Genomic DNA, 24,624 nt, shown 5'->3' with positions numbered 1-24,624 from the left:
CTGCCTCTAGGAATTCCCTGACATAAAACAGCAGGCTAGCTTTCCTAGGGCTGACTGTTGAATCCATTGTTTCCAAATAATTAATAATGAGAATGAAAATATTTTCAGGAGAGAGACACAGTGTGGGATCTGGGGCCCAAAGAGAGAAACCTCTAGGCCCAGGAGAAGAAAGAAACACTAAATTAGTGGTTTCTGTGTGGTGGTAAGTGCTGTGATGAAGGATAGACTGAGGTGTGGGTGCCGTCCCCTCAACACTACCCAGGGATGGTGGGAACAGTTTGTAGGGAGAGGTAAGTTTTGGCAGGGTTTAGGGAATGTGTGAGTTTCCTTGGGTCTGAGAAGAAGGAGTACCCTCACAGAGCATGAAAAGCAGGCCCCGAAAGTTCTCTGTAGCTGGGATGTCATCATCTTCAATAGCTTAGGAACCTTTGCTTTGTCAAGACATTCTCTTGGATCTTAGGGAAGATTGTGTCCTCAAGTCATGCTGGGAGCAGGCAGGAAGGGTCTTCACGTGAGAAGTACTAGATCCTGCTGACAAGCTGCATGGCATCACGCAGGCATTTAATGGAGCTGAGTAGAACACAGAACATTCTACTAGGGCATGAAGTGGCGCCAGAAGAGAGGACTGATTGGTTAGTGGCCTCAACAAGTGTCCAGTGTGTCTAGGTGACTAGGAGGCTCATGTCCTGACTCAGCAAGCCCAACAGTATTCATGTCTCTAGACATTTTAGCGGATGTGCTTTGTAGTTAATGGGGCTTCCCAGGTGGTGCTAGTGGTAAGAACCTGCCTGCCGATGCAGGAGACATAAGAGATATAGGTTTGATCCCTGGGTTGGAAAGATCTTCTGAAGGAGGGCGCTGCAACCCACTTCGGTGTTCTTGCCTGTAGAATCTTATGGACATAGGAGCCTGGAAGACTACGGTTCATAGAGTTGCAGAGTCGGATACAACTGAAGCCACTTAGCACACACGCATGCCTTCCATCTTTTAACGTTTTTCTAAAGAGAAGTTGTACTGATTTAGAATTCTTGAGGGCTAAGTGGTCATGTTCACAGGGGGGTTCAGTAGGTTTAAATATGTTTTAAACGTCAAAGATTATTTGTGTCAAATCTGCCCTTTCGTTCCTGTCCCATGCGTTCTCTCTTCTCCTTTCTCTGTATGGGACTCAGTCAGCTGTTTCAGTTCTGTGCCTGAGATGCTGGCTGATGTGGGAAGTCCCCTCCTTCCCCTCTCTCTTACTTTCCCCTCTTCCAAGAGATGGTGAAGAGTTGTTCTGCATTCTCAAGGCAATGTGGAAGTGATGCTTGAAAATGATCCTTACAAGGCATTTTGGAGTCCAGAAAGGCTTCATATATTCTTGTTAACAGAGAAGGCAGAAGAATTGCAACTAGCTAGCTGAGCAGATCTCTCTCTTCAAGACTGTGGATACTGGTGGGCATCCTTGGGAAAGTGTCCAATTGAATCCATATCCCAGCCCCATCAACCATCTTCCTCTGACTCTTCCTTGTATAAGAAGCAATATTCCGTTTAAGCAAGATTGGACTGAACTCTAAATTTTGGCCTTTTGTTTGCTCTGTTACTGTGTTTGCCTTAAAGTGTAGGTAAATTTAGCCAGCTTTTTTTCCCTCCTCTTCTGCTGGCTGGGGGTAGCCAGTGATTTGTGGTGATGGTTGGAAAGTTTATGAAGACAGATGCAGATGTTATCCTTGAGACAGACAAAGGAGGGCTTGGGTCCTAGAATCAGTTATCTGTAATTTCAATTCAACAATATGGTAGACTGTGTAAGTATTTTCCTAACATTCCTAATCCAAAAAATGTAAAAGTAAATAACAAAAACAAAAATGAAAAAACAGGTGGGGAGAAGTCAGGCTGGAGACAAAGACTGGGCCAAAGGAATCTATATGTGTGCTCAGTTGTATTCAACTCTTTGTGACCCCATGGACTGTAGCCCACCAGGCTCCTCTTCCCAGGAATTTTCCAGGCAAAAATATTGCAGCAGGTTGACATCTCCTACTCCAGAGGGTCTTTCCTACTCAGGGATCTAACCCACATCTCTTGCATCTCCTGCATTGGTATAACAGGTGAATTCTTTACCACTATGCCACCTTGGAAGCCTAGGTCAGATTTATAGTGATGGCCTTGGTGAAATCACTCACTAGGGAAAGAGTGACTGAACTTTAGAGAATTCCCACATTTGGGCCATCAGACTACTTGATGATTTTTATCAACCTGGTAAGTAAAAAAGTATGCATGGATGTGAGAGTTGGAAAGAAGCCTGAACACCAAAGAATTAATGCTTTTGAGCTGTGGTGTTGGAGAAGACTCTTGAGAGTCCCTTGGACTGCAAGGATATCCAACCAGTCAACCCTAAAGGAAATCAACCTTGAGTGTTCATTGGAAAGGGTGATACTGAAGCTCTAATACCTTGGCTACCTGATGCAAAGAACTGACTCACTGGAAAAGACCCTGATGCTGGGAAAGATTGAAGGCAGCAGGAGAAGAGGACGGCAGAGGATGAGATGGTTGGATGGCATCAGCAACATGAGTTTGAGCAAGCTCTGGGAGTTGGTGATGGACAGGGAAGCCTGGTGTGCTGCAGTCCATGGGGTTGCAAGGAGTCAGACACAACTGAGCAACTGAACTGAACTGAATAGCGCTGGAGAGAGAGGACAGACATTGCAGAAGATAAACCAAGAGTGGAAGGAAGAGAAGCAGCAATCAAAGATAGTATAGGATAACATTTCCCTGGCTGGAGAAAGACTTGAATGTTCAGGATGAGGTCTGTCAATGGACAGGCACCACTAATCTGATTTCCACTCTATCTAAACTTAGGAACTGGCTCTGGCTGAGGTTCCTCATAACCTTGTGTGGTAAATCAGAGACTGCTCTTGGTTTCTATTCCTTGGGTTCCCACCACCAGCTCCTGGCTCTGCTGATCATGGACTCCTTCTCTTGGTTTCCAAGATACTGTGTCTCCTCTTTTTCCTCCTCTTCTAGGGACTCTTTTTTTCCTGCCTATGCCTAACCTACTGGGTTCATTGGATCCCTGCCCTTGGCCCTGCCCCTTTAGTCCTCCCTACTCTCTCCTTGGTGACCTTGCCTCTCTCCTGACCTCCTTCCCCTCAGCAGAGCCAGGATTCCCTCCCTGGGAGCTCCACACTGTCTCTTTCCTGGGGCACAGACCAGGCAGGGCTTCCTGTCTTCAGCATCATAGGGTTCCATGACCTGCCTCAAACTCAGCCCATATTCCTCACAGCCATGTTTGTGACTGTGCATGGCTACCCAGCAGCCCCATGTAAGGTGAGAATCTGGCCCTTTCCAAATCTTTTTACTGACGGAATGTGACTTCTTTCTCTACCTCTTTAAACTCATTGGACCCTGTTACTCCATCCCACTGCCTGCTTCCTTGGGACAGGCCTCTCAATTGGTCCCTTTGCCTCTGTTTTCTTCCCTAATCCTTTTTCAAAGTAAAGAGTAGAGTGAAGTAATCATTCCAAAATTCAAGTCAGATCACACCCTTCGCTTATAACTCCCCTTGTTTTCCTGTTGCCGCTGTAAATGATCACAGACTTGGTGGCTTAAAACAACAAAAATGTACTCTCTTACATTCTGGAGGCCAGAAGTCTGACATTGGTTTCAGTGGGCTGAAACCAAGGTGTTAGTAGGGTTGCGCTCCCTCTAGAGCCTTTGAGGGGTGAGAGGGAGGATTAATTTGCTTGCCTTTTCTCTCTGTGTTCCTTGGCTAATGGTCCCTTTCTCCATCTTTCATCCATAGAGTAGCATCTTCAAATATCTTTCTCTGTTGAGGCTGTCTGTAGCAGAATCTCCCTCTGACTTTCTTTTAAGGATACATGTGATTATATTTAAAGTCCACTCCAGTTAATCTAATTAGGCTTATAAAAGGAAAGCTGAGTGCTGAAGAATAAATGCTTTTGAACTGTGGTGTTGGAGAAGACTCTTTGGAGAAGACTCTTGAGAGTCCCTTGGACTGCAAGGAGATCCAACTAGTCTATCCTAAAGGAAATCAGTCCTTAGTATGCATTGGAAGGACTGATGTTGAAGCTGAAACTCCAATACTTTGGCCACCTGATGCGAAGAACTAATTCATTGGAAAAGAGCCTGATGCTGGGAAAGATTGAAGACGGGAGGAGAAGAGATGACAGAGGATGAGATGGTTGGATGGCATCACCAACTCAGTGGACCTGAGTTTGAGTCAACTCAGGGAGTTGGTGATGGACAGGGAGGCCTGGCATGCTGAGTCCATGGGGTTGCAAAGAGTAGGACACGACTGAGCAACTAAACTGAACTGAACTGGGTGGCAACCCACTCCAGTATCCTTGCCTGGAAAATTCCATGGACAGAGGACTGTAGTGGGCTACAGTTCATGGGGACACAAAGAGGTGGACATGACTGAGTGTACATGTGTAGGTAATCTAGGATAGTCTTCCTATTTCCAGATCCTTAATTTAATCACATCTGCAAAATCCCTGTCTCCATATAAAGTGACATGGACAGTTTCCAGGGATTAGGACCTAGATATCTTTGGTGGCCGTTATTCAGCCAACCACATACTCCATCCCATTGCACTTCAAAGTCCAAACTCCTTGACATGGTCAAGGTCCAGCATATGTACTTCCTCATCTTGGTGCATGCTCCTTCTGCCTGGACCGCTCTGCCTTCCACCTTTGCCAGCTCCATCTCATCACTGAGGTCTCAGTTTGGAGTTCACTTCCTCCAGAAAGCACCTGGGACACCACGCAAGTCCAGATTAAGGGAGTTTCCTTGTCCTTCCCAGCTTCTAAAAGCCTTTCCCACATTTCCTTGGCTCACACCCTGCTTCCTCCAGCTTCAAAGCCAGCAGGAGTGAGTTGAATCTTTTTCACATTGTGTCACTATAACACTGATTTTCTGCCTGGTCTTTCCATTTAAAGTTTTGTGGCAAAACATGCATAAAATTTACCATTATAACCATTTGTAAGTGTACAGTTCAGTAGCCTTAAGTACATTCATATTGTTGTGCAGCCATCACATTATCCATCCACAGAACTCTTTATCTTGCAAAATTAAAACTACATCCATTAAATATCAGTAGTAACTTGCCATTTCCCTTTCCCCAACCCCTGGCAACCACCATTCTACTTTCTTGTCTCTTTGGATTTGACCTAGGTACCTGATTTAAGCAAAATTATACAGTATTTGTCATTTTGTGACTAGATTATTTCACTTGGCATAACGTCCCCATGGTTCATCCATGTGTGACATATGACAGGGTATCGTTCATTTTTAAGTCTGAATTTTATGTATGTATTATTAATCTAGTCATCCACATTGTTAATCTAGTCATCAGCTAGTAGGTACCTGAGTGGCTTTTGTTATAATTGCTGTGAAGAACACGGGTGTACAAATATCACTTCAAGGTCCTACTTTCAGTTCTTTTGGGTATCTACCCAGAAGTAGAATTGCTGAATTGTATGGCAGTTCTATTTTTAAGTTTTTGAGTAACTGCCATACTGTGTTTTTTGTTTTTTTTTTAAATTGGAGGATAATTGCCTTACAACGTTGTGTTGGTTTCTCCCATTCAACAACATGAATCAGCCATAAGTATCCATATGTCCCCTCCTTCTTAAACCTCCCTCTCTCCCACCCCCATCTCATCCCACCCCTCTAGGTTGTCTCAGAGTACTCAGTTGAGCTCCCTGTGTTATGCAGCAACTTCCCAATAGCTATCCACTTGACACATGATAATGTATATGTTTCAGGGCTATTCTCTCAAATCCGTCCCACCCTTTCTTTCCCCCACTGTGTCCAGTCTGTTTTCTATACCTACATCTCTATTTCTACCCTGAAGATATAGGTTCATCAGTACCATTGTTCTAGATTCCATATATGTGCATTGATATGCAGTATTTGTTTTTCTCTTTCTGACTTACTTCGCTTGGTATAACAGGCTGTAGGTTCATCTACCTCACTAGAACTAACTTAAAGGTATTCCTTTTTATGACTGAGTAATAATTCCTTGTATATATGTACCAACTTCTTTATCCATTTATCTGTTGATGGACATCTAAGTTGCTTCCATGTCCTATCTAGTGTAAATAGTGCTGTAATAAACATTGGGGTACGTGTGTCTTTTTCAGCTAAGGTTTTCTCAGGGTATATGCCCCATAGTGGCATTGCTGGGTCATATGGTAGTTTAAGTCCTAGTTTTTTTTTTTTTTTTTAAGGCATCTCCATACCATTCTCCACAGCGGCTGTGTCAACATTCCCACCAACTGTGCAAGAGGGTTCCCTTTTCTCCATACATTCTCCAGGATTTATTGTTTGTAGATTTTTTTTTTTTTTGGATGATGGCCATTCTGACCAGTGTGAAGTGATACCTCATTATAGTTTTGATTTGCATTTATCTAATAATGAGTGATATGTAGATGACACCACCCTTATGGCAGAAAGCAAAGAAGAACTAAAGAGCCTCTTGAATAAAGTGAAAGAGGAGAGTGAAAAAGTTGGCTTAAAACTCAACATTCAGAAAACTGAGATCATGGCATCTGGTCCCATCACTTCATGGCAAATAGATGGGGAAACAGTGGAAACAGTGACAGACTTTATTTTGGGGGGCTCCAAAATCACTGCAGATGGTGACTGCAGCCATGAAATTAAAAGACACTTGCTCCTTGGAAGAAAAATTATGACCAACCTAGACAGCATATTAAAAAGCCAAGACATTACTTTGCCAACAAAGGTCTGTCTAGTCAAAGCTGTGGTTTTTCCAGTAGTCATGTATGGATGTGAGAGTTGGAATATAAAGAAAGCTGAGTGCCAAAGAACCGATTCCTTTGAACTGTGGTGTTGGAAAAGGCTCTTGAGAGTCTCTTGGACTATAAGGAGATCTAACCAGTCCATCCTAAAGGAAGTCAGTCCTGAATATTCATTGGAAGGACTGATGCTGAAGCTGAAACTCCAATAATTTGGCCACCTGATAAGAAGAACTGACTCATTGGAAAAGAGCCTGATGCTGGGAAAGACTGAAGGATCTTTCCCAGCATCAGGGAAATAGACAATGAGATGGTTGGGTGGCATCACTGACTCAATGGACATGAGTTTGAATCAACTCCAGGAGTTGGTGATGGATAAGGAGGCCTGGCATGCTGCAGTCCATTAGGTTGCAAAGAGTCGGACACAACTGAGAGACTGAACTGAACTGAACTGATTAATGAGCGATGTTGAGCATCTTTTCGTGTGTTTGTTGACCATCTGTATGTCTTCTTTGGAGAAATGTCTGTTTAGGTCTTCTGACCATTTTTTTATTGGGTTGTTTGTTTTTCTAGTATTGAGCTGTATGAACTGCTTGTATATTTTGGAGATTATAACCTTTTGCCAGTTGTTTCATTTGCAATTATTTTCTCCCATTCTGAGGGTTGTCTTTTCATCTTGTTCATAATTTCCTTTGCTGTGTAAAAACTTTAAAGTTTAATTAGGTCCCACTTGTTTATTTTTGTTTTTATTTCCATTACTCTAGGAGGCAGCGGAGAAGGTAATGGCACCCCACTCCAGTACTTTTGCCTGGAAAATCCCATGGACGGAGGAGCCTGGAAGGCTACACAGTCCATGGGGTTGCTGAGGGTCAGACTCGACTGAGTGACTTCACTTTCACTTTTCACTTTCATGCATTGGAGAAGGAAATGGCAACCCACTTCAATGTTCTTGCCTGGAGAATCCCAGAGAGGGGGGAGCCTGGTGGGCTGCCATCTATGGGGTCACACAGAGTCGGACACGACTGAAGCAACTTAGCAGCAGCAGCAGGAGGCAGGTCAAAGAGGATATTGCTGTGATTTATGTCTGAGTGTTCTGCCTAGATTTTCCCCTTAAGAGTTTCATAGTTTTTAGCTTTACATTTAGATCTTTAATCTATTTTGAGTTTATTTTTGTGTATGTTATTAGGAAGTGTTCTAATTTCATTCTTTTATACATAGGTCCAGTTTTCCTAGCACCACTTACTGAAAGACTCTTTTCTCTGTTATATATTCCTGCTTCCTTTGTCAGAGATAAGTTGCCTATAGGTGCATGGGTTTATCTCTGGGCTTTCTATCTTGTTCTACTGATCTATATTTCTGTTTTTGTACCAGTACCATACTGTCTTGATGACTGTAGCTTTGTAGTAGAGTCTGAAGTCAGGAAGGTTGATTCCTCCAGCTCTATTCTACTCTCTCAAGATTGTTTTGGCTATTTGGGATCCTTTGTATTTCCACAGAAATTGTGAAGTTTTTTGGTTCTAGTTCTGCAAAAAATGCAACTGGTAATTTGATAGGGATTGCATTGAATCTGTAGATTGCTTAGGGTAGTATAGTCATTTTCACAATATTGATTCTTCCAATCCAGGAACATGATATATCTCTCCATTTGTTTGTATCATCTTTTATTTCTTTCATTAGTGTCTTATAGTTTTCTGTATGCAGGGCTTTGGGCTTTCCAGGTGGCTCAGTGGTTAAGAATCCACTTGCCAGTGCAGGAGGCACAAGAGACATGGGTTCAGTCCCTGGATTGGGATGATCCTCTGGAACAGGAAATGCAACTGGCTCCAGTATTCTTGCTTGGAATATTCCATGGACAGAGGAGCCTGGTGGGCTACCGTCTATGGGGCTGCAGAGAGTCAGATACCACTGAGAAACCGAGCACATACACATAGGTCTTTTGTCTGTTTAGTTTATTCCTAGATATTTTATTTTTTGTTGTTGTTCCAGTGGTAAATGAGATTGTTTCCTAAATTTCTCTTTCTGATTTTTCATTCTTAATGTATAGGAATGCAAGGGATTTCTGTGTATTAATTTTTGTATCCTGCAACTTTAAGTAAATTCATTGATTAGCTCTAGTAATTTTCTGGTGGCATCTTCAGGGTTTTCTATGAATAGTATTGTATCATCTGCAAATAGTAAGAGTTTTACTTCTTTTTCAATCTGGATTGCTTTCATTTCTCTGATTGCCATGGCTAGGACTTCTGAAACTATACTGAATAATATTGGTGAGAGTGGGCACCCTTGTCTTATTTGTGATCTTAGAGAAAGTGCTTTCAGTTTTTCACCATTGAGAATAATGTTTACTCTGGGTTTGTCATATATGGCCTTTATTATATTGAGGTATGTTCCTTCTATGCCCATTTTCTGGAGTTTCTTTTATTATAAATCAGCATTGAATTTTTCAGGAGCTTTTTCTGCAGCTATTGAGATGATTATACGGTTTCTATCTTTCAATTTGTTAATATGGTGTATCACTTTGATTGATTTGCATATACTGAAGAAGTCTTGTACCCCTGGGATAAATCCCACTTGATCATGGTGTATGATCCTTTTAATGTGTTGTCAGATATGTTTGCTAGTGTATTGTTCCAGGATTTTTGTGTCTATGTTCATCAGTGATATTAGCCTATAATTTTCTTTTTATGTGATATCTTTACCTGGTTTTGGTATCAGGGTGATTGTGGCCTCATAGAGTGAGTTTTGAGTTTTCCTCCCTCTGCAAGTTTTTTGGAAGAATTTGAGAAGCATAGGCGTTAGCTCTTCTCTAAATGTTTGATAGAATTAAACTGTGAAGCCATTTGACCCTGAGCTTTTGTTTGTTGGAATATTTTTGATCACAATTTCGATTTCAGTGCTTGTGATTGGTCTGTGTGTGATTTCTCTTTCTTCCTGGTTCAGTTTTGAAAGATTGTCCTTTTCTAAGAATTTGTCTGTTTCTTCCAGGTTATCCATTTTATTGGCATAGAGTTGCTCGTAGTAGTCTCTTATGACCCTTTCTGTTTCTGCATTGTCCATTGTAACTTCTTTTTCATTTTTAATTTTATTGATTTGTGTCTTCTTTTTCTCTTGATAAGTCTGGCTAATGGTTTGCCAATGTTGTTAATCTTCTCAAAGAGCCGGCTTTTAGTTTTATTGATCTTTGCTATTGTTTCCTTTGTTTCTTTTTCATTTATTTCTACTCTTATCTTTATAGTTTCTTTCCTTCTACCAACTTTGGTGGGTTTTGTGCTTTTTCGTTTGCTTAGGTGTAACATAAGGTTGTTTATTTGGTTTTTCTCATTCTTGAGGTAAACTTGTATTGCTATAAGCTTCCCTCTTAGAACTGCTTTCACCTCTTCCCATAGCTGTTAGGTCATTGTGTTTTCAGAAACTGTTTTCTATAGTGGCTGCCCCATTTTACAGTCTCACCTGTAGTTCGTAAGAGTTTCAATTTTCCTGCATCCTCGCCAACGCTTGTTGTCTCATGTCTTTGTAATGATAGCCATTCTAACAGGTGTGAAATGATATCTCATTGTGTTAAAAAAATAAATTATTGCGGTATAATTGATTTATAATGTCATATTTAATTACTGCTGTATAGTAAGGTGACTCAGCTATACACATACATATTCTTTTTCATATTGTTTCCATCATAGTTTATCATGGAATGATGAATATATTTTCCTGTGCTGTACAGTAGGACTTTATTATTTATCCAGCCTGTATTTAATAGTTTGCATGATTTGCATTTCCCTGATGATTAGTGATATTGAGCATCCACAGTTAGAAACCTCCCAACAAAGGAAAGCCCAAGATCAGATGGTTTCACTGGTGAATTCTACCCAATGTCTAAAGAAGTGTTAATATTGATCCTTCTCAAATTCTTACAAAAAATTGAAGAGGATGGAACACTCAAACTCATTTTACAAGGCCAGATACCAAAGTCAGATAAAGACATTACAAACAAACAAACAAACAAACAAACAAAAACACTACAAGCCGACTCACTGGAAAAGACCCCGTTGCTGGGAAAGATTGAGGGCAGGAGAAGAGGGTGACAGAATGAGATTGGATGGGATCACTGACTCAATGGACACAAGTTTGAGCAAACTTAGGAGACAGTGAAGGACAGGGAAGCCTGGCATGCTGCAGTCCATAGAGTCGCAAAAAGTCCAACACAACTGAGCGACTGAACAACAACAGGTCAAAATACTAGATTAAAATAAGTAGAAAAATTCTCAACAAAATACTGGCAAACTGAATTTCGAGAGTGCATTAAAAGGATCATGCACTATGATCAAGTGAGATTTTTCCCTTGGAATACAAGTATGGTTCAAAATATACAAATCAATAAATGTAATTATTGATTCAACTTATATATTTCTACTTGTTTATCTTGTTTTAAAAACCCAGCTCTTAGTTTCATTGACCTTTTCTATCTTTTCTCTGGTTTCCATTTCATTTATTTCTGCTCTGATATTTGCTATTTCCTTCTTTTTTGCTAGTTGTAGGTTTAGTTTTTTCTTTTTCTAGTTCTTTAAGGTTTAAAATTAGATTGTTCATTTGAAATCTTTTGTTTTTTCTTAATGTAGGTATGTATTGCTATAAACTTCCCTCTTAGAGGTGCTTTTGGTGTATCTCATAACTGTTAGTGTGTTTGCTTCTGTTTCTATTTAAGATGTTTTTAAATTTCTTTTTTGTTTCTTCTTTGTCTCTTTGGTTGTTCAGGAGTGTGTTGTGTAATTTCCACATATTTATGAATTTTTCAGCTTTTTTCTACTGTTGATTTTTAATTTAATACTACTGTGATTGGAAAAGATACTTAGTATGATTTCAACTTCTTAAATTGCTAAGACATGTTTTGTTTCTAATTTACTTTGAAATGTATGAAAAATAAGATGAATTATTGAATGAATAAAGGGATGGACAGATGTGTGATAGTGTAAAGGATAGTAAATGTTAAAGGTTCAGTTCAGTTAATCACACAGTTGTGTCCAACTCTTTGTGCCCCCATGGACTGCAGTCTGCCAGGCTTCCTGTCCATCACCAACTCCTGGAGCTTGCTCAAACTCATATCCATCGAGTTGGTGATGCCATCCAACCATCTCATCCTCTGTCTTCCTCTTCTCCTCCTGCCTTCAATCTTTCCCAGGCTCAGGGTCTTTTCCAATGAGTCAGTTCTTCTCATCAGGTGGCCCAAAGTATTGGAGTTTCAATTTTAGCATCAGTCCTTCCAATGAATATTCAGGACTGACTTCCTTTAGGATGGACTGTTTGGATCTTACAGTCCAAGGGACTCTCAAGAGTCTTCTCCAACACCACAGTTCAAAAGCATGAATTCTTCAGCACTCAGCTTTCTTTATAGTCCAGCCCTTACATCCATACATGACTACTAGAAAAACCATAGCTTTGACTAGATGGACCTTTGTTGGCAAAGTAATGTCTTGGCTTTTTAATATGCTGTCTAGGTTGGTCATAGCTTTTCTTCCAAGGAGCAAGCGTCTTTTAATTTCATGACTGCAGTCACCATCTGCAGTGATTTTGGAGCCCCAAGAAATAAAGTCTCTCACTGTTTTCGTTGTTTCCCCATCTATTTGCCATGAAATGATGGGACCAGATGCCATGACTTAGTTTTCTGAATCTTGTGTTTTTAAGCCAACTTTTTCACTCTCCTCTTTCACTTCAATCAAGAGGCTCTTTAGTTCTTCTTTGCTTTCTGCCATAAGGATGGTGTCATTTGCATATCTGAGGTTATTGATATTTCTCCCAGCAATCTTCATTCAAGCTTGTGCTTCATCCAGCCCAGCATTTCACATGATGTACTCTGCATATAAGTTAAATAAGCAGGGTAACAATATACAGCCTTGACGTACTCCTTTCCAGTCTGTTGTTCCATGTCCAGTTCTCACTGTTGCTTCTTGACCTGCATACAGATTTCTCAGGAAACAGGTAAGGTGGTCTGGTATTCGCATATCTTGAAGAATTTTCCAGTTTGTTGTGATCTACACAGTCAAAGGCTTTGGTGTAATCAATAAAACAGAAGTAGATGTTTTTCTGGAACTCTTTTGCTTTTTCTATAATCCAGTGGATGTTGGCAATTTGATCTCTGGTTCCTCTACCTTTTCTAAATACAGCTTGAACATCTGGAATTTCATGGTTCATGTACTGTTGAAGCCTAGCTTGGAGAATTTTGAGCATTGCTTTGCTAGTATGTGAAATGAGTGCAACTGTGCAGTAGATGGAACATTCTTTGAGATTGGGATGAAAACTGACCTTCCAGTCCTGTGGCCACTGCCAAATCTTCCAAATTTGCTGTCATATTGAGTGCAGACCTTCAACAGCATCATCTTTTAAGATTTGAAAATAGCTCAGCTGGAATTCCATCACTTCCACTAGCTTTGTTCTTGCTACTGCTTCCTAAGGCCCACTTGAGTTTGCATTCCAGGATGTCTGGCTCTAGGTGAGTGATCATACCACCATGGTTATCTGTGTCATGAAGATTTTTTTGTATAGCTCTTTTGTGTATTCTTGCCACCTCTTCTTAATATCTTCTCTTCTGTTAGGTCCATAGCATTTCTGTCCTTTATTGTGCCCATCTTTGCATGAAATGTTCCCTTGGTATCTCTAATTTTCTTGAAGAGATCTCTGGTTTTTCCCATTCCTCTATTTCTTCACATTGATTGATGAGGAAGGCTTTCTTATCTCTCCTTGCTATTCTTTGGAACTCTGCATTCAGATGCTTATATCTTTCCTTTTCTCCTTTGCTTTTGGCTTCTCTTCTTTTCACAGCTATTTGTAAGGCCTCCTAAGACAGCCATTTTGCCTTTTTGCATTTCTTTTCCTTGGGGATGGTTTTGATCACTGCCTCCTGTACAATGTCATGAACCTCCGTCCATAGTTCTTCAGGCACTCTATCAGATCTAATCCCTTCAATCTATTTTTCACTTCCACTGTATAATCATAGGTGATTTGATTTAGGTCACACCTGAATGGTCTAGTGGTTTTCCCTAATTTCTTCAATCTAAATGTGAATTTGGCAATAAGGAGTTCATAATCTGACCCACAGTCAGCTCCCAGTCTTGTTTATGCTGACTGTAAAGAGCATCTTCATCTTCAGTTGCAAAGAATATAATCAATTTGATTTCAGTATCAACCATCTGGTGATATCCATGTGTAGAGTCTTCTCTTGTGTTGTTGGAAGAAGGTGTTGGCTATGACCAGTGTGTTCTCTTGGCAAAACTCTGTTATCCCTTGCCCTGCTTCATTTTGTACTTCAAGGCCAAACTTGCCTGTTACTCCAGGTATTGCTTGACTTTGTACTTTTGCATTCCAGTCCCCTATGATGAAAAGGACATCTTTTTGTGAAAAATAAGATGAATTATTGAATGGATAAAGGGATGCACAGATGTGTTATAATGTAAGGATAGTAAATATTAAGGATGGACTAGCCAAAAGTATATTGCTATTCCTGTCTTCTTATATTTCGTTTCTGAAAAATTTCAGAATAAAATACTTGAGAAAAATTCTAATAATACTATTACCTGAGAGAGCTGGCCTTTCATTCACTTACATATACATATGCCAAGTGTTCTCAACTAGGGGCAGTTTAGTTCCCTGGGGACAGTGGTAATGTCCTGAGACATTTTTGATTGTCATGACTGGGGGCCATGCTCCTGGCATCTAGTGGGTAAGGGCGAAGGATACTGCTAAACATGTTTCAATGCACAGGACAGTCCTCCCAACAAAGAATGACCTAGCCCCCAAAGTCAATAGTGCTGAGGTTGAAAAACCCTAATATATATATACATATATATATATATATGTATCCATTCACATGAATGTATGTTGTTGTTCTTGTTCAGTCGCTCAGTTGTGTTTGACTTTTTACAACCCCATGGATCATAGCACACCAGTCTTCCCTGTCCTTCACCAACCCCTGGAGCTTGCTCATACTCATGTCCATTGAGTCAGTGATGCCATCCAACCATCTCATCCTCTGTCGTCCCTTTCTCCTCCTGCCTTCAATCTTTCCCAGCCTCAGGGTCTTTTCTAATGAGTTTGCTCTTTGCATCATGTAGCCAAAGTATTGGAGCTTCAGATCAGTCCTTCCAGTGAATATTCAAGACTGATTTCCTTTATGATTGACTGGTTTGATCTTGCAATCCAAGGGACTCTCGAGAATCTTCTTCAACATCACAGCTCAAAAACATCGATTCTTCAGCATTCAGCCTTCTTTATGGTCCACCTCTCACATCCACACATGACTACTGGAAAAACCATGTCTTTGACTAGATGGACCTTTGTTAGCAAAATGATGTTTCTGCTTTTTAATATGCTCTCTAGGTTTGTCATAGGTTTTCTTCCAAGGAACAAGCATCTTTTAATTTCGTGACTGCAGTCACCACCTGCAGTGATTTTGGAGCCCAAGAAAATAAAGTCTGTCACTGTTTCCACTTTGTCCCCAGCTATTTGTCATGAGGTGATGGGACCAGATGCCATGATCTTCATTTATTGAATATTGAGTTTTAAGTCAACTTTTTCACTCTCCTCTTTCACCTTCATCAAGAAGCTCTTTAGTTCCTCTTCTCTTTCTGCCATAAGGGTGATGCCATCTGCATATCTGAACTTATTGGTATTTTTCCCAGCAATCTTCATTCCAGCATGTGCTTCATTCAGCCCAGCATTTTGCATGATGTACTCTGCATAGAAGTTAAATAAGCAGGATAACAATATACAGCCTTGATGTGCTCCTTTCTCAATTTTGAGCCAGTCCATTGTTCCATGTCTGGTTCGACCTGTTCTTTCTTGACCTGCCTACAGGTTTCTCAGGAGGTTGGTAACGTGATCTGGTATTCCCATTTCTTTAAGAATTTTCTACAGTTTGTTGTGAGCCGCACAGTCATAGGTTTTAGTGTAGTCTTTGAAGCAGAAATAGATGTTTTTCTGAAGTTCTCTTGCTTTTTCTATGATCCAGCAGATATTGGCAATTTGGTGTCTGGTTCCTCTTCCTTTTCTAAATCCAACTTGTGCATCTGGAAGTTCTTGGTTCATGTACTGTTGAAGTCTGGCATGGAGAATTTTGAGCATTGCTCTGCTAACATGCAGCAAAGTAATGTGTATATATATGCATATTTTATGCTTGCATGCATGCCTGCTCAGTCACATCATGGAGCTTTGCAGCCCCATGGACTGTAGCCTGCCAGGCTCCTCTGTCCATGGGATTTCCCAGGCAAGACTACTGGATTGGGTTGCCATTTCCTCTTTCAGGGGATCTTCTCGACCCTGGGATCCAACCCACATCTCCTCCTGTGTCTGCTGCGTTGGCAGGTAGATTCTTTATCACTAAGGTAACTACCCTTGAAAGTAAAATTGCTCAGTTTTGTCTGACTCTTTGAGACTCCTTGGTCTGTAGCCTGCCAGGCTCTTGTGTCTATGGAATTCTCTAGGCAAGAATGCTCAGTGGATTGCCATTTCCTTCTGCAAGGGATCTTCCCAACCCAGGGATCAAACCTGGGTCTCCAACATTGCAGGCAGATTCTTTACCATCTGAGCCACTAGGGAAGCCTTACATGTATATTAAACAAAATTGGATTCATAGTTTTATAAGTTTGTTTTCATAATGTATTGTCATTTTCTCAGGTAATTAAATTGCCTTTCATATTGTCATGTTTTAATGATGATGTATATGCTGTGATTTATTGTGCACATTTCTCTCCGGGCATTTTTTTTTAAGGTTGTTTACCAATCTTTAGCATATCTCAGTAATATCAACCTTCCTTTTCAGACAAATCTCTATTCTGCATAGTGAAGTTCTCTTCAGGAAGATTCATTCCTTCAAACCAGCTTGGGTGCCAGCATCGTCTGTGGTTTTGGGGCTGTGCAGGGATTGTTATCTTTTGTTTGGGTTTTTTTCTCAGAAGCTCTGGCAAGCAGAGGCAGCAGCCAACAGTATGGCATCTCCCTGGCCCTTTGTCAGTGCTGGGCTGCTCAAGCTATGTATCTGGGGCAGGGACAAAGAACCATGTGCTCCCAGCCCCCAGCCCATGTTCTGTTGACTTCTTAAAGACACAACTGGACTTTAACTGCTGTCTTCTTTCAAATATAGGCCTCTTCTGATGAAAAGAGAAAGGAAGAATGGACTACCATCACCAAACTTCCCTAGTCCCATGTGGACAAGATAAATACATTTCCAAGTAAGGTTTTTTGCTATGGTGTTGTCTTTGCAGTGGCTAGTCCCATGTGGATGGAAGCCACTGGCAGAGGAGCCTCCTCTGTACACGAGAGGAGCTCCTATGTGTGAGAAGGAGAAAGCAACTGTGTGTGGACTAGTGGGAGCATCAAGCGAGTTTGCTGCTATAGTTAAAGAACATGCCCCCAGAGCCTGGCCATACAGAGTGAAGTTAAGAGGGTCTTCAAGACACAGTACCTTTAGAGGCTCAAAAAAGCTGATGTCCTAGAGAGTTTCTAGGAGGAGGAGTTGGTTGTGACAGCCCCAAATCTTTACACTGAATGACTGGACTTAAAGTGACAGAACGCCCTTGCCTCTTGCCTGAGAAGAGGCAAAAGCACGCCTCAGTTTCTCCGCAAGCTCCTCCCTCCTCCCAGGCCTCCCTTCATTCGCTTTCAGATAAAACTTGATCAGAGCATTTTCAGGTTTGACAACTCTCACTCTGATCACAAAGGGTGTCACATGCTCTCTCTTCCATGTTTAGTATTAACAGAGCTATGCTCCCAAGGGAACAACTTGGAAACCAGTATTTAGAGGCCTTGTAAGGTTTTAAAAAAATGTCTTTATAAACTAAAAGCACGTAGAATAAAGAGACAAAAGCACCTCTTGAAGGAGAGAAGAAGAGTAGATTAGATTAGTACATTAGAAAAGTAACGCAGAATATTACGTTAGGGGCTTCCCTTGTGGTTCAGCGGGAAATAATCTGCCTGCAATGCAGGAGACATGGGTTCAATACCTGGATTGGGAAAATCCCCTGGAGAAAGGAGTAGCACCCCATTTCAGCATTCTTGCCTGGGAAATCCCATGAACAGAGGAGCCTGGTGCGCTATAGTCCATGGGGTTGTAAAGAATTGGACACAACTTAGCGACTAAAGAACAAAGGTATGTCAGTGAAGCCTAAGTCAGTGGGGCCCAGAGCTCTCCCTTTTTAACTTCCTGAAATCCGTGGCGTTTCTGAGTCTCATGAAGGTCTGCAGTGAATGTCTTCTCACAGCATGTGTGAGAGAGGAAAGTCTGTGGAGAGGCTAAAGAAACCTTGTGTATGGGCTTTAAAGTGCATTTGCTTCTATGAATCTGCAGTTTAACAAGGCCTGCGTATTTAGCTTGGGTTTGAGAAATGTAGTGAGAGCTGCTAACCTTTGTCAGCAGACCAGACCTGCCTTGGTTTTCTGGAGTTGCTCCTTACAGTAAGTCTGTTCTAGGTAGTATTTACTCTTGATCTTGATCCTGGGAAAGTTTGTGATGGAAGATGTGTGGTTCTACACTCTATGGGTGTGTATATTTGTGTGTATGTACACATGTAGACAACACCCTGACTGGAGTGACTGAAGGCCAGATTAGAGGTGAGAAAAAGAGGGAGTAATTGCATTATAAATGATTTTAGCTGAGATTGTGACACCTTTTGTATTTTTCTCTTAAGGAATGAACTTCTCCTGCATTTGAAGACCTACAACTTGTACTATGAAGGCCAAAATTTGCAGCTCCGACATCGTGAGGTAAGGAGTCACAGGGAAGATCTGTGGGGCTCCTCCCCTAGCGGCCAGCCCAGTCTTCGTCTCCATGTCTTCTGGGTCTCCATGTCTCCATGTCACCCTCACCAAGAGGGTCTCTGCCTCTCTTGCCGCAGTGAGTAGCCTCTCAATGTTAGTGATGTTATTGGGAGTCCCTAGAGTTCTTTGAAAGTACACCCCGGGCCCAGATTTTTTCTAAAAAGAATGTGTTTTCTGTTCTGGAGATATTCCTGTGGCTGGACTAATACTAGCCTCAGAAGGAGGACCCTCCAAAAGGATGCTTTCATGAAATGACTATTTCAGATGGTACTCAAGCAACCTTTTTCCTCTTGGGCAATTCAGGAACCTCACCCTGTCCTCTGTGTTGGCACATCTGGCCCATGTGCTCTTGCAGCAATCTGGACAAGTTACATAAGCTTTGGGTGGGAACTCGGCTTTTCCCCACAGCTGCAGCAGCCTTCCTAGAATGCTTTCTTAGCATGGCTTTTGTTATCCACATGTCTTTCCCCAGCCCCATCCTGTATCCATTTCTGTAAAGCCTATTTCGGGTAGATGGTGAATTATATGGGAGCCTGGTAGAATAATTTATACTCAAGTGTTCTTGGCTGATAAGAAGGTACATGTAATACCCTTCTAAACACATTTTCAGGTTATCAAGCCATGTTGATTTAATCTGTAGAAACAGATATCAGATGGTAGAATTTCAGCTACCAAGGCAGGCAGGTTGGGTATAGTATGTAGTGGCTTTTAGTATGTTCCTCAAACTACACCACTTAGGCAAAGTCCTACTTTGGGTTAAATTCTGCCCTCTAATCATGTGGTATAAAGTATTGATGCCAGCCTTGACCACTTAGAAGACCATACATGTAACCTGTGCTTAAATAACACTTTTCTCCTTAAGATCCCCAAACACCCTAAAGTTGTTCCACCCCTCTCCTGCCTTCTTTTATTACCCTCTCCCTCTCTAAGGATGATCTTGGGACCCAGATTGGTTGTTCACTGAGCATGTGTCATCTTCTTTCATGGGGCTTGTCCTGAAGATGTAGCCATAGCCCAGACCTTAGGTCTTGACCCTGCTTATAAAACATGGGTTCAAAAGGTTTTGCTGAGATTCTAGAAAGAAGACCTGACTCTTTAGGCACTGTCCTCAAACCTTCTACTAATTAGTGGCTGGATCAGTAGCAAGATTTTGTTCCTTAAACAGCTTTTCTGCTGCTGCTGCTAAGTCACTTCAGTCATGTCCGACTCTGCGTGACCCCATAGACAACAGCCCACCAGGCTCCCCCGTCCCTGGGATTCTCCAGGCAAGAACACTGGAGTGGGTTACCATTTCCTTCTCCAATGCATGAAAGTGAAAAGTGAGAGTGAATTTGCTCAGTCGTGTCTGACTCTTAGAGACCCCATGGACTGCAGCCTACCAGGCTCCTCCATCCATGGGATTTTTCCAGCAAGAGTACTGGAGTGGGGTGCCATTACCTTCTCTGATACAGCTTTTCTGAGGTATGTCCTATAGATGACTCAAGGGTCTGGTGATTCCTGAGATCCATTTCTTTTTGAATAAAACATCAGATATTTTTAGAAGGCCTTCGCATTTAAATTCTTATCAGTCAACAACCCTTGAGTATAAATTTGGAATTCTTGCAGAATTTATTCACCTCTTAGAGAGTTATTATGTAGCACATTAGCTAATTATTGGCTCTGGGAAGTTCTGCTGTTAAGAAATCTGATAACACATCATCTCCCAACTCACGATCACTTGATACTCTTTTTAAGGTAACAGTTCATCTTGCCAGATGAGCTAGTATTCTGTTGAACAAACTTGAGGAAATGTTACTTTAAATCATCAGCCGGTGGGTCAGATTGCTAAACATGTTATAATGAAAGACGCATCACTTTCTATAGTAGGGGAGGGGAAAAATAGCTAATTCAAGGTTTTAGCTCTTGCTTCTATTAGCAGAATTTAAGAATAACAGGCTATTTTCTCACATACTTTAAGAAATATATTTATCGTTCTTTAAAGTCATTAGTATAAAAAACAACAAAGAAACCATTGTTAGAATTTGCACATGTCTATGAATTTTGAGGCAACTATGTGCGGACCTCCGAGCTCAGCTTCAGAGCCTGGAGAGTGGCTCAGAGCTGAGGTGTGACTATAACTTGGGTGCACCTACCTGGGCACATCAAGAAAATTGTCATTTACCATAAACAACATGGTGCTGGCTTCTTTGGGACTTTTCTGGACTTATCCAATTGCTTTGTGGCAGGAGGAAGATGAGTTTATTGTGGAGGGGCTGCTGAACATCTCCTGGGGACTGCGCCGGCCCATTCGTCTACAGATGCAGGATGACAATGAACGCATTCGCCCCCCTCCATCCTCTTCCTCTTGGCACTCTGGCTGTAACTTGGGGGCTCAAGGGTGAGTAAAGAGAGATAGGACTGGGGATTTACCAGAGGTATCTGGGGGTTGCATGTGTTCTCAAGCTGGTAAAGGCTACTTTCTTCCAGCAAGCCTTGATCAAGCTCCCGTTCCCACTCCCCCCTGCTCTAGACTTGGAATGAGGAGAAAAGGGCATATGTTGGTGTTACTGGGCTTCCAGGCCTGGCACCGCAATCAATGAACGGAAGAGTGAGGAAGGGAGATGCTGAGTCCAAGAGGAGAAGCACTAAGGCTTGAGTGAGCAGCGTGCCATCGCTGGTGGAGACCCTACCTCTCTGAGGGGTATTGTAGTGGCTAGCCAGCCTCAGTCTGCAGATTTCTGACAGGACACCCAATGCCCCAGCATCCTCCCGACTGGGACCACTCCTCACAGAGTGACCCCACCCCAGAGTCGTTTAGGGCTCAAAACTTCTGTCCAAAGCTCTCTGTGTCTTAGAGGAACCTGAAAGTGGAGAAAGCATGTCAGGCCCTGACCAAGCCAGCCAAGCAAGCTCTGCTTCCTTTAGGTTACACCTGGAGTTGGGCGGTGGTGTGATGGTCTGGGAGGTCCCCTCTCCCGTGTTCCCACTAGAAGGTCTGTGGAGCCTAAGCCTGTTCCTTCCTGTAGCCAGATGAGTAGCTCTGTACATCTCGTAAGGCACACCCTCTTTACTGTTGTGTGTGTGTGTGTGTCTGGCTGTGCTGGGTCTCCTTGTGGTGCATGAGCTCTTCATTGCTGCATGCAGGCTTCCTCTAGCTAAGGTGCACAGGCTTCCCATTGAGGCGGCTTCTCTTGGCAGAGCACACTCTCTAGGGTGTGTGGGCTTCAGTAGTTGTGATGCATGGGCTTAGTTGTCCCACGGCATGAGGAATCTTAGTTCCCAAACCAGGGATTGAACCCATGTCCTCTACGTTGGTGGGCAGCTTCTTAACCATTGGACCACCAGGGAAATCCCTACTATCTGGGATTTCAGTTTTTAGGGTAAAGTAACAACCCTTTGTTCCATCCTAAAATTTGCTAATGCTGAATGCCTTGGGGCCAGAGCATGGTGGAATGCACCAAGATCCCAGCCAAAACCACAGTGATGTTTTTTTCTGTTTTAAATGAGAACCAAGCCCTCTCTGTTGGCCCCATTGAACATTTTGTTAAACTCCACAGCCAAATCTCTTCTTGGCTGAATTTAAGAGAAATCTACAATGTTGCCCAAAGCCTGTAGCTGATCTGGTTTATTTCCAAGGGAATTTAAGGAGGAAATTCTTTGCTTGTACCATCAGTGCTGGGGTTGGGGGTGTGGGGGGAGCCGCGGAGAGGTCCAGTCAAGGTTCTTTGGTTTCATCTAACTTTGCAGTTTCATACTCTTCTTTGCTTTCGGCATTTTCACTGTATTTGGTTTCAAGTGGGCCAAACCCATTCCATAGCACCAGCCTAGCCCGTGGAGTATTACATTTCGTTCCCTAAGAGAGATGGTTTTTAAAATTCCATTTGACCATGTGGCCTTTGGCTGGCCTGCTCCAAAAGTCTTTCAAGCTGTACACTTGTTTCTTTTCCCTTCCTTATGGCATCAAGCTGGTCTTGGTTGCTTCTTCAAACCTGCAAATACTTTGACAGAGTTTTCAGGAATGATAAATAATGTTATTCCAGTGCCTGCTATAGTAAAGTGAATGCCTGGACCACTATTTTAAGAAGAATGCTGAGTTTGGAGGAGAATGGATACATGTATATATACGATTGAGTCCCTTCGCTGTTTACCTGAAACTATCACAACATTATTAATTGGCTATACCCAAATACAAAATAAAAAGTTGTTTTTGTTTTTTTTAAAAGAAGCATGCTGAGACCAGTTTCTGCTTGGGCAATAAAGAGGGTTTCAGACTAGGGAGTAGGCAGTGGCTGCTGTGGGTGCCAAGTGTACACCATTCCTGAGAGTCTCTGATTTCATTCTGGGGCTCAGACGCCCACAAGTTATAACTATACAACAAGTAGTTCTTTTAGATGTTCAATTTTCAATTGTCTTTCCTTAAAGTTATCATCCCTGGCGGTCCAGTGATTAGGACTCATATTCTCACTGCAGAGGGCTCAGGTTCAAACCCTGGTCAGGGAACTAAGATCCCACAAGCCACATGATGTGGCAAAAAAAAAAAAAAAAAAGTATCATCCCTGGACTGTAAGTCCTGTCTCTGCTGAGTCGTAGTATTACCAAACCAAATTTGGGTCTGTTCACCTACATGCAGTAAAGCCAATTTACTGACACAAGGTTATGGTGAAGGGAGGTGCTGCATTTATTGCAAGTCCAAGCAAGGAGTATAGGCAGTTCGTGCTCAAAAGACCTGAACTCTTTGATGGCTTTCAGGGAAGAGTTTTTAAAGGCAAGGTGAGGGAGACTGTTGCAGAGTGGTAGATGCTCTTCTCATTAATTTGGTGGTAAGGTAATTAGGTGGTACTTCAGGAGTCAACATTATCTGGTTCCAGCTGGTTTGGGGTTCACCTGCTTGTGGTCAGAATGCAGTTAACTTCATATACCTGGTGGAGGAGTCAGTATCTGCAAAACATCTCCTGGGTATGGCTCAGGATATTATCTATAGCCCCTGAGGAAGAACTAAAGGTTCTTGAATTGTTTTATGGCTAAACTATTATTTTTTTGTCTTGCTTGGCTGTTTTCCTTTGTTTCTGCATTTTCTCACGTCTCTGATTTTTTTTTTTTTTTTTTTTTTGAACTCAGAGAAGGCCTAGAAGGCTAAAGCTTTTTAACAAATAAGAAGAGGATGCAGGGGTCTGTTCCTGGGAAGCCCCCATAGGGTCTTGCTTGGTTTCACCAGGGCACCTACATTCTTCTCACCATGGGAAGGTCTTAATTGGTCAAATACGATTCTCCTTTCTAGCCAAATCCTCTGTTGATTTTGGTTGTGTTTCTCTGAGCTTCTTCCATTGTCCTTCTGAGCTTTGGGAAGTTATTTCCCAGTTATCAGGGCAATACCAGGTCTCAACTCAGATTGCCTACATGTGACCCTCTCTCCAGCAACCCTGAGCACACTGTCATCAGTGCCACTCTATAGTTACTCTGACTCTCATAGCAACCAACCTATTAATTTCTATTCCTGTTAGATTCCAGAAGAAATTTCTGAGTAAATCCTCCAACATAAATGGGTCTGTACTAGAATCTTGTCCCTAAAATTAAATGACCATTATTAGGGTTTTCTAAATAAGGCATAGACTTTGTAGGTGCTTAGAAACCCAGCACAGGTACCACACAGCTATTCTTTGTTGTTCTCTGTCCTGGGCTTGATGTTGCTACAAATGCTGGGAGCAAAACTTTCTCCCTCCAGAATTCACCTTCCTTGCTCAGTGCTTGGCTCAGGAGCTGGGCCAGCCTCATGAGGCCCTCAGCATAGCCTACCATGTCCTTCATCACCTACTGCATGATCCCCAGAAGTATTTCCTTTGCATGAGTGGTTTGGGGTGGGATTGAGGGAGTTCATCTGCAGGGGCTGAACCTTTTGTTTGTTTTTGTTTCCAGTACCATCCTGAAGCCCCTCACCATGCCCAACATTCCAATCTCAGAGGTGGATGCCCTGCCTGAGAGTGATCAGACATTGAGCTCCACAGGTACATGCATGGTGGGAGGATCCTCCGGTTTGGGGCCAACTGTGTGAAGACTGATGTGATGAATGTTGCATACTGTTACTTATTTTTTGGAAATA

General features: G+C 42.1%; 1 protein-coding gene across 7 annotated transcripts in view; it reads left to right on the top strand.

Annotated features, from left to right (window-relative positions):
- The window catches only part of RASSF2 (Ras association domain family member 2), a 58,329-nt gene that overhangs the window by 15,036 nt on the left and 18,669 nt on the right, over positions 1-24,624 (top strand). For all 7 annotated transcript variants that reach the window (XM_060396888.1, XM_027976818.3, XM_060396887.1 and 4 more), the window contains 4 exons: positions 16,876-16,963; positions 18,419-18,494; positions 20,774-20,925; positions 24,441-24,529. In XM_060396888.1, the coding sequence (XP_060252871.1) occupies positions 16,905-16,963; positions 18,419-18,494; positions 20,774-20,925; positions 24,441-24,529 (376 nt within the window). In that variant the 5' untranslated portion in view covers positions 16,876-16,904. The remainder of the gene's footprint in view (positions 1-16,875; positions 16,964-18,418; positions 18,495-20,773; positions 20,926-24,440; positions 24,530-24,624) is intronic.

This window comes from Ovis aries, chromosome 13 (genome assembly GCF_016772045.2).
Source record: "Ovis aries strain OAR_USU_Benz2616 breed Rambouillet chromosome 13, ARS-UI_Ramb_v3.0, whole genome shotgun sequence".
Taxonomy (NCBI): domain Eukaryota; kingdom Metazoa; phylum Chordata; class Mammalia; order Artiodactyla; family Bovidae; genus Ovis; species Ovis aries.
The sequence above is the reverse complement of the archived record's forward strand: the minus strand, read 5'-3'. Positions and strand labels throughout refer to the sequence as shown.